The sequence below is a fragment of the Seriola dumerili genome, unplaced genomic scaffold (genome assembly GCF_002260705.1).
Source record: "Seriola dumerili isolate Sdu_G_001 unplaced genomic scaffold, Sdu_1.0 BDQW01000088.1, whole genome shotgun sequence".
NCBI lineage: Eukaryota > Metazoa > Chordata > Actinopteri > Carangiformes > Carangidae > Seriola > Seriola dumerili.
Window position 1 is genome coordinate 6823171 of NW_019174343.1, and position 10479 is coordinate 6833649.

At 40.9% G+C, this 10479-nt stretch overlaps 2 protein-coding genes across 2 annotated transcripts; both read left to right on the plus strand.

Moving 5' to 3' along the window:
- The first annotated feature begins 90 nt into the window (after window positions 1-90).
- Window positions 91-6179, plus strand: trnt1 (tRNA nucleotidyl transferase 1). Its single transcript, XM_022744989.1, has 8 exons — window positions 91-210; window positions 366-495; window positions 889-1082; window positions 1595-1733; window positions 1881-2007; window positions 2169-2362; window positions 3318-3571; window positions 4837-6179. Exons 2-8 carry the CDS (start codon window positions 366-368, stop codon window positions 5077-5079), a joined length of 1281 nt encoding a protein of 426 aa, XP_022600710.1. The 5' UTR covers window positions 91-210; the 3' UTR covers window positions 5080-6179.
- Window positions 6180-6225: 46 nt separating this feature from the next.
- Window positions 6226-9440, plus strand: LOC111221550 (oxytocin receptor-like). The gene is made up of 2 exons (XM_022744991.1): window positions 6226-7097; window positions 7637-9440. Exons 1-2 carry the CDS (start codon window positions 6233-6235, stop codon window positions 7843-7845), a joined length of 1074 nt encoding a protein of 357 aa, XP_022600712.1. The 5' UTR covers window positions 6226-6232; the 3' UTR covers window positions 7846-9440.
- The last annotated feature ends 1039 nt before the right edge of the window (window positions 9441-10479 follow it).

Genomic DNA, 10479 nt, shown 5'->3' on the forward strand with positions numbered 1-10479 from the left:
GCGAGAAAGCTACTAGTAGCACAAGCTCTTAAACCCCGCCTCGTGGAAGTGACGAAGCCTTACGCTATTGGTTAGCGACCGCATGTTATTGAGAAGTCTTCCTGTAGCCCTACACGGCTGAAGACAGAGCAACATTGTGAAGTGGTAACTGCGCTGTATGTTCATAAACTCTTCTGTTTGAGTTGCAGTCACGTCTGTGTGATATATCTGGTACGTAAATGTTGACACGACGGTGTTATTCACTTGCTGTTTATGTGTAAACAACGTGACAGGTGCACGCGGACACGTACCGTTAGCTAGCTCAATAAAAGCTGATGGACGGTACCAGACATAAGTACATTACTATGTTTTTGTTGTTTGTACAGATGTGGAGCAGGATACTGAGTCCTCGTGTGATCGGTAGAGCAGGTTTCTATTGGAGGAGTCTCTACACTATGCAGCTGAAGACCAGTGAGTTCCAGTCTCTGTTCACCGATGGACTGACTGGATTAGCAGGTGAGGTGCAGCCGTGGACAGACACTTGGCTGCTGTGGTCACTCAGAACTTCTTGCCTCGTTTCCCACAGTCATGTCAGCAGAGGCAGTTAAAGTCAGAGTTTAAATGATGAGAGAGCATGCAAAATCATTTATACAGGTTTGAGAGGGAGCAGGACGGTTCAAAAAAAAAAAAAAAAACACTACCAAAGCTGCTCTGGAGGCAGAAATAATCTCAGCGTTTGAGTGAAAAGAGAGCAGAGAGCCAGACTCAGAATATAAATGAAAAACAAAACTGAATGTTTGTGTTGATTCATGACACTGGAATTCTTCATTTTGGGAAGTTATTTGCCCCTCCAGGTTTAACTCCACCAGTGAAACCCAACTCTTTTAAGTGTGTGTTTGGTCTTTGCAGAGGTGTTTGAGAAGCACCAGCATGAGCTGAGGATAGCTGGAGGTGCGGTACGGGATCTGCTGTCTGGCAAGCGGCCTGAAGATGTGGACTTTGCCACAACAGCCACTCCAGAGGAGATGAAGCACATGTTCCAGACTGCTGGCATCAGAATGATCAACAATAAAGGAGAGAAGCATGGGACCATTACTGCACGGGTAAAAGACACTTGCTTGTTCCACATGCAATCAATCTGATTGATCAGTTAAATAGGTCATAGTTCTTGATTTAAAGATGTTAATGGACTAGCCATCATGATTGATTGTGGAAGATCACCAAGGAGACAAGCAGCCAAGTAACAGGAAGCTATGTCTCTGATTTGTTTATTCCTGGAATATGTAAATATGTTGCATCAAATTAGGCAGTGGGTTCAGGCTGGAACAAATGGTTCCATAAGGTTGCATACATGAGAAAATGTCAGAAACTATTCCATATAAGATAATATTATATGAAAGGTACCTTTTACCATGTACAGATTGTGAAATAACTATATTTTAGTGTCCTCTGAACTACTACGCCACCCACAAGTAAGAGTGAGTAGATGGACACTGACTCAAAATGAGGACATGCATCATCTGAATCCTATCACAGCACCACAAGGGCAGTCATAATGTGCCTCTTGTCATATGTGTTTTCTTTATTGTTGTTTAATTTTTTTATTTTTTTATAGCTACACAATGAGAACTTTGAGGTGACCACATTGCGAGTGGATGTTCAGACGGATGGACGTCATGCAGAGGTAGAATTCACCACTGACTGGCTGAAAGACGCTGAGCGGAGAGACCTCACCATCAATTCCATGTTTCTAGGTAACTGTGCCTTTTTGTAATTCACTGAATCAAGTGAACTGTGTTGAGAAATCATTATGACTTATTGTGTTGGCTTGAGTTATGGAGATGCATGTGGTATATACATGTGTCAGAAGTCCTCACCATGATTTCTTTTGCCCTTTATAGGGCTCGATGGCACATTGTACGACTATTTCAAAGGATATGAAGACCTGCAGAACCGAAAAGTTCGGTTTGTTGGCAGCGCTGAGCAAAGAATCCAAGAGGACTACCTGAGAATACTGCGATATTTCAGGTGGTCTGTTTCGTTTCATTTCATCTTACCCAATTCATGAGGAAAAAATTAAAAAAAATTTTAACAAGAAAAAATAAAAATGGAAGGTGAAGACTAATATCATCTTCTGTATTTGTTTGAAGTGAAAGTGTATTGACCTTAATCTTGTTATTTCACCCCAGGTTCTATGGCAGGGTGGCCTTGGAACCTGATGACCATGAGCCTGAGACACTGACCGCCATCAGGGAAAATGGCCGTGGACTGGCAGCAGTATCAGGAGAACGGATTTGGGTGGAGATAAAAAAGATGGTGGTTGGTAACCATGCTGCTCATCTGCTGGAGTTGATGTACAGGCTGGAATTGGCCCAGTACACAGGTGAGTGGGGTGCAATGAAATGATTTTACACAGTTTCTGCAGCAATCACACTCTGTATTAAATGGATAGTACAGTTTTTTTTTTTGACCTGGGGTTGTGTGAGTTAGTCATATATAGTCAGTACATTGCCTACAGTAGATTTTAATCAGCGCGGTCCCAGTTAGGAACTGACTGCGGCTACTGTAGGTAATACACCGACTATATATGACTACCTCACACAACCCACATCAAATAACCAGAACTATCCCTTTAAGAGGTGCAGCTTATGGTACAGTGTTTGTCTACACAACTGCCTTTTACACACAACTAATTGAAGCAGCAGAGGCCAAGCTATCCTGACTATTAGTGGGTGCGATAAACATGCGTACATGAATCACAATTGTTTACTTTCTTCTTAGCAAAAATTAAACTTTGCCAATCCTCATGAACTAGTTTTATAACAACAACTTCTAAAATTGATTACATAAGATAATATGTATATTATATTCTTATTCAAGCAATAAATGTCTGTATGGCTCAAATGTCTCCATTAGCTTTTATATTTGGTAAAAATGTTCCCAACTGTTGGAACATAATGTTTGTCATGGATCAGATCCCTCTTGACAATGGTCTCAGCTATAATGACTGCTATCAAGTCATTATTTGCAAAGTGCAGGCATTAGTTAAAAGGATCAGTAGTGTCATTAATTGTCAAGAAACTGGAGCCGTTTCTGAAAAAGGAATGTCTCAATTTCCTTTCCTGAGATTGAAGTGGGATTTGATTTGAACCCTGGTATTAGTCAGCACTAGCCGGATGACCCTTTAATGTTTAACTCGTAACAGTTATATGGTAAGAATTGTTATAACAGGACACCGGTGCTTCAGACAAGTAATCAGCGTAATTACAATAAAATAAATTTTTTCTTGTTTCTGTTCTGCTCTGTTGCTCATCCCTTCTCTGTTCGCTCCTGCTCAGGTTTACCTCCAGATGGCGATGTTGAGGAGATGAAGGAAGTGTGGCAGAACGCCAAAGACCACTCTCCCAAACCCATGACCATCCTGGCGGCTCTCTTCCGCTGCCCAGAGGAGGTAGAAAAGATGGACATCCGACTGAAGGTGTCTAAGGAGGAGAAGACTCTGGCTCTGTTCCTGATCAAATACAGACGAGAGCTCCGCAAGAGCAAAGACGAGCCGGACAGCCTCAAACCCTTCACTGACTTCATCATTGACGTAAGTTTCAGTCTCCTCAGTTAGTGCGTCAATACAATAATATGTTAATTCGTCATGTTTGTTTCAAACAAAAATAGCCTGAGAGAGTCATGGTGGGACAATGTGGTCATTGATTTTAGCCATGAGTATTCAGAGTGTACACACCATGTTCTAGGCAGGCATTATTATTTTATACCAGCTTGATTCAGCTGATTTTGAAGCTGATTGGACAGACACCTGCAATGTAGCAGCTGCTACACGAAGTTCAGTCATAATATATTCCAGCAAAAATATCAAAGGAGATAAAAATCACTGGTTCCAGGTCCTATGATATATAACTCACTACCATATGTGGGTTTTGGATAACAGGCAATTTGCAGACATCACCTTGGGCTTTAGAAAAATGTGACCACAAAAATTAATTACTAAATGAGCAGATTAACCAACCATGGAAATGATTTTAGTTACTTTGTACACACACATTGTAGCCTTTATCTTACTTCCCTGCTCTTGCTGGACAGTGGTCCACCTGCATCCATCACCCACATCTGAATGCAACATGTTCCCACCCGTACTGACACACTGACAACAGGAGGCATCCTAGAAAATGTTTATAATCACTAACTAGGATTGGGTACTGATAGTCAAATGTAGTTAACATTTATTTTTAGTTTCAATTACTAAGCTTCTTAGTTTAGTACTTTGTTAACTTTAGTACTTTGTTAACAAAACAAAAACAAAGCAACAACTTAAGTGGATTCAAAAAGGGAATTGAAAGGATTCAGATGTGATAATCTCGTTAAACACTGGATTTAGCTTCAGTAAAATTCTGTTAAAACTCACTAATTGTAACAGAAGTAGGCAAGGCAGGAGGAGAGAAAATTAGTACACCAAAAAGTTAGAACAGTGGTGGTTATTTCTGGAGGTTTTTTGTGCCTTTCTAACTGGTTTGAAGTGGGCAGAAAAAAGTGATGTCACACATTTCTGTGAACTAATCAGGATTTAGGAATATTTTAATCAAAATCTGATGACAGCTACAGGTTTGTTTCGTTATGTTGCAAGACAATCATCAATTAAACCAATCAAACCACACCCATGTAGTCCTGATAAAACAGATCAGCTGAATGTTTTAATATTGACCCATAAATAAATAATAGTTTTTTCTCCTCATTCAACCTTTGATTGTTGTTTTTTTTTGTGATGAATATTTAATGTTATAGAAGATATTTAAATCTAAAACAGAGTTTTCAGGGGCTTTAATTCTCACACATGCCATATCTTTTCAGAGCCGGGAGCTGGATTCTCAGAGTAAAGTATGTGAGCTGCTGAAGTACCAAGGTGAGAAGAAGTTACTTGCAGAGCTCAGCAGATGGTCAATCCCTCGATTCCCTGTCAGCGGGCACGATCTGAGGAGGCTGGGTGTCACGTCAGGCAAGGAGATTGGTGCTACCTTACAGAAGCTGCGTGACATCTGGAAGAAAAGTCATTACCAGATGGACAAAGATGAACTGCTCAGTTATGTGAAATGAACAGAAAAGCAGGTGTTTTGTGTCAGATGACAATAGACAATAACAGTCCGGACAACTGACACTGTAACTGTGCTGCTCACAGGTGTCGATTGAGCAGACTGAGGCGTATTGTTGACAGAGGACGCAACAAGAACTGACACGTGCATACCCATTGATGAATGTAATTTCATTCTAAATTACCCCAAGGCCACTTCTGTTCATCTGCATCTCCATGTAAACTTAAAGAGATCACCTTATGACAGAATGTGAAATGGACAATGGCAGCTGATTTCACCATGTGTTATTACATAGCCCTGCTGTTTATGTTAAGGTCCTCAGATAAATGGCCGACACTGTACTGATGCTCAGCCAATTAACATCTTTGTCACTTATGTGGTGAGGTGTGATGAAGGAAGGTGAAACATGGATATAGTAATCTGTTATGAATAGTGAGATATAAATCTTGAGTTAGTTAGCAGCAGGGGTCGCCACACCATAGAAAAGGTTATTTTTATTTGTTGAAACAGTAAGAAGTTTTGTTATTTAACTGCAGTAATATATCATTTCTTTAGTGAGGAAAATATCCTCTATGAAAAATGTTTTTTTCTTTTTAATTAAAGACACTTGGTGATTCGTTTGCTTGAAGTGCATTGCACTCGTGTAAATCCTGTGGCAGGAGCTGTGAGAAATGAAGACTGGTGTATGTTTGACTTGGTGGTGCCATGATGCATGATGGAAAAATAATTGAAACTACAAAATAAGTTTTAAATCTCATTATTGATGGTTCAGCATGAGGTCTTTCAAAACAGACCACGGATATGCCCCGAGCAGCACCACATTAAAGCCAGTTACCTGATTTAATGTGGTGGTTGATCTGTGTATTTTCTGTGCTGGAGTGGTGTTGCTCCTCCCCCCTGCAGAGATGAGGAGATATAAAGCCCCCATCTCTCCTTTACTAATACCTCAGTTTCTGCCTGCAGAATGCATCCTTTAAACTCCCACAACGATTTTTTTTTTTTAGGAATTACCTTTTAATGACATTATTAAAAGTGAATCCCAGGCTGTCTGTTTAAAGTTTTTTATATTTTGTATGCCTCTACTTTAGCTGGATTCACCTGGAATGGGTTTATAATTGTGTTCAGCTACCCTGTAGTGTTGTATTTGGTGTGAAAGCATGGCTTGGTTTCGAGTGAACATCAGTAACAGCACTTTGGAGAGCGCGCTCTTTGGGGATGAGCCGCGAGATGAGAGCTTGGCTCAGGTGGAAATAATTCTTTTGTCCATCATCTTCATCACTGCGGGGATCCTAAACTTCGGGCTCCTCATGGTGCTGTGGAAGCGGAGGAAGCAGCTCTCCAGGATGCGCGTCTTCGTTTTCCACCTGTGCCTCGCAGATCTGGTGGTCACGTTCTTCCAAGTTTGTCCGCAACTCATGTGGGACATCACCGACAGATTCGTCGGACCAGATATACTGTGTCGCGCTGTGAAGTACCTGCAGGTGGTCGGGATGTTTGCCTCCACTTACATGATAGTAGTGATGACAGTAGACAGATATCAAGCCATCTGCAACCCCATGGTGACTTTCCAGAGGCGCAGGGCGCGCTTGAACGGTCCGGTGTGCGCCGCCTGGTGCGTCTCTCTCATCGGCAGCCTCCCGCAGATTTTCATCTTCTCTCGGGTCGAGGTCGCTCCCGGTGTGTACGACTGTTGGGCGCAGTTCATCAAGCCGTGGGGACCGAAAGCCTACGTGACCTGGACGACTCTGGTGATATTCATCCTGCCCATTATCACGGTTATCGTGTGCCAGGTGCGCATCTGCCGCACCGTGCGCATCAACTTCCACATGAAGACGCACCATGTCGGAGAGGCGGTCAGTAAGCCGCTGTCCTCCAGGGCCAGCAGCGTGGCAGGAGTGTCCAAGGCGAGGGTGAAAACGGTGAAGATGACCGTGGTCATTGTGCTCGCCTACATCATCTGCTGGACGCCTTTCTTCACCGTGCAGCTCTGGTCTGTCTGGGACGTTGAGGCGCCCACTCAGAGTAAGACAACAGGGATCTGACAACATGAAAAAATTACATAGAAAATATTTTTTTTACATACAAATATACATTCTAACATAAGAATTACAGCATGCAACAGTATGACACATTATCAGCTGTGATGTATTCAATTCAAAGAATGGCAATAAACTCTGAGCCAAACAATGGAAAAAAAACCAAAAAAAAACTAGTTAAATATCCTTGGTCACAGCTTGACAGATTTCCTGTAAAATAATCCTGTGAAATTATTTTTAATCAAGTTTGGAATCCAGATCTGGTTCTCTGTAAGTGCTTTTAAATAGGGTAACATCATAACCTTAAAATTATGACCCTGCATTTATCATATAATATGTATTCACTCATAAAAAGAAAAAAAAAGATAATATTATAGAAGGAGGGTGCCATCTCCATATAGAGTTTAATTATTGACAACATGTATCTATAACCAAGAGAAGGTCCTCTCAATTTAAAATGGATAAAACAAAAGGAGAAAAGGGCTCATATGAATATCTCTCTCATTTCCTCCTCTGTGTTTCCAGCGGCAACCTTTACCATCCTGATGCTGCTGGCCAGTCTGAACAGCTGTGCGAACCCCTGCATCTACCTGTTGTTCAGTGGGAAGCTGCCCAACAGACTGGTGGCCCTGATGTGCATGGGTCAGCCTGATCTGAAGGAGTCCATGCAGGAGGAGGCCACCATGGTCAGCTCCCTGTACATCAGCCTGAAGAGCCTGTCAGACAGTAGATAAAAGCCTGACGTCTCACAGACACATCTCTCACCTCAACCCAGCCTGTTGAACACGGTGTAAAAATATTGCTCCCTTATGAGAAAGACTGAAGTAAGTGTGAGGACAGGCATCACAGTACTACAAGTCCCTGTGGTAGCAGTATATTGTAGTGAGAGCACTCTATAGAAATGAACAATTGCTTTCCTGTTGAAACTCACTACTGAGTACCACACACACTGCAAGTCATTATAGGGATGTTACACTGATGAGGTATGAGATGATGGCCGTTAAGTCATTATTACATAACCAGAACAGTACTTCTAATGGATTTCTATATTCTTTTTAGTGGTGTGGCTCAAGAGATGGTGTCTTGTTGATCCATTGCTCCACCACTGTGGTCCAGACTGAAATATCTTGACAACTACTGGATGACTTGCTATGGAATTCACAGACATTCATGGGCCCCAGAGGATGAATCCTAATTACTATGGTAATTCCCGTGACTTTTCCTCTATTGTCACCATGAGGTTGACATTTGTGATACTGATTAATATTGATTGAGAGGGTTATTGAATGGACTGCCATGAAATCTGGCCATTTATGATCCCCAGAGGATGAACAGTTGGTGTCCTGGTAACTTTACCTCTAGCATCATCATCAGTTCAGAATTTGAATCAGTGCAGTACACATTTGTTTGTGACCAAATTCTCACAGAACTAATGACATCAGCCTCCGCCGTGCTTTGTGTTTAGTGCTAATCAGCGAATGTTAGCATGGTAACAAGCTAAACTAAGATGTTGAACATGGTAAATATGATACACCAGCATTTTACCATTGCTATCTGTGAGCATGTTAGCTTGCTGACGTCAGCATTTAGCACAAAGAACCAGTGTGCTTATGTCTCAGAGAGTGGCTAGCGTGTCTGTCTACTCTAAAGATGTATTCACATTGTTGCCAACAAACAGCTTAAGTGCACACCTCCCCATTACTGTGAATGCCAATCAATACAGAAAGTGCAGTGCAAGATCGTTGTTTTTCAACTGCATTGTGAATACACCGTTAGTCTTAGTGTAATTGTGGCGTACAATGTGATTCTTTAAAGTTGACAAATGGAGCAAACTATGGAATCAACAGTACAATATGGATCAGGTTATTTTTGCCAGAAAGACAAATAAGAATCATGAAATGGACGCACCATTTGTATTAAAGATTCTATTTTCTAATTCATTGCATGTAAATTTGTTCATCAATGAGTTTATGTAAGAGCTGATCTTGCGAAATGGATGAATAATCCATAATTTTTCAAAAATTAATCTATGGAGCTTTGTGTAGAATGTGAAAGTGTCAAATGTAAATGCATTTTATCCTGTAAATATGTAATGTATCATGTATTCTTTGGATGTGATTGTTCAGTCTAGTTTACATCTTATCTGTATGGTCATATTTATGATAATGACAGATATTGGTTAGGTGTTGGTTAAAACAGTCTGTTATGAGACAACAGGTGGGTCTGTGTTTGTTAAATATTAAGTATCTTCAGATAAGATGCTCTGATAAATGTTGCAACATGTTTACATTTTTCAAAGACTTTTATCTTATCCTAAGGGGTGATGATTTCTGAGGCGTTACCAAATAATAAACTGTTGTGACTTTTCATGTGACTGTGTTCTGTCTTCCCAATAGCACTTGTTGAGAAAAATGTCCCTTTGGATTTAAAGTGGAAATATTTATTTCCACTCTTAAGAGGTGCTTAGCCACACAGACTTCTGTTTGTCTGTAGTTTATCTTGTTTTTCCGCAGGCCCCTGTGTCTGCTCTGCTGTATGTCACCTGATAGTTTCTGCATCTTCCATTTGGAGGATAGAACTTGAAGAAGCCATCAGGTGACAGACACAGCAGCAATTATGCTTTTGTCTCAGTGATTTACAGATGTGTCATTAGCTGCAGCATGTCATTATAAGTCGAGGTGACCAAGGTGAGAAACATATCCCTTGACTCCCATGTAATTCACTACATGGAGGATCTGAATATTACACTCCTTTGAAATCAGTCTGCAAACACATCATTTGAAAAAGCTATAACAGTATTATGCTCCATGCTCTCACTAAGCTGCACAGAAATCCAAATCCAGAAATCTGAGTCTTCTGCCTTGACCCTTGTCAGTGACTGTCTGACAGCTGGCTGGGACTCAACTCCGACCTTTACTGCTAACAGAATGACCAGCAACCGCCACTGCAGCATCCCCAGCTGCCAGACAGTCAGAGAGGAGGAGGTACGGTGCGGCTGACAGATCAGCATTCTTAATTCAAACCATTCAACACACACCCTATAGTCTTAGCATTTTATTAACCATTCATATTTAATAAGTGGAATCATGGAAGTAACAAGAGAGATGCTTTAGACTACAGCCTGCAATTTACTAAGTAAATATATTGTACACATGGGTTACCAGTGAAATGCTTTCTGGGAACAAGTACAGGAAGAAAGAGCTTGACAAATTAGTATTTAGAAGTGATCTAGAAATTAAATTCACCTTCATTTCATATATATACACTGGAAAGGGTGAAAACTATAATAGCTACTGAAATTTTTTCAGTGTCTCAATACAAAACAGTGGTATATATTCCTTTACTTGATATACTGTATGTTTTAGGTG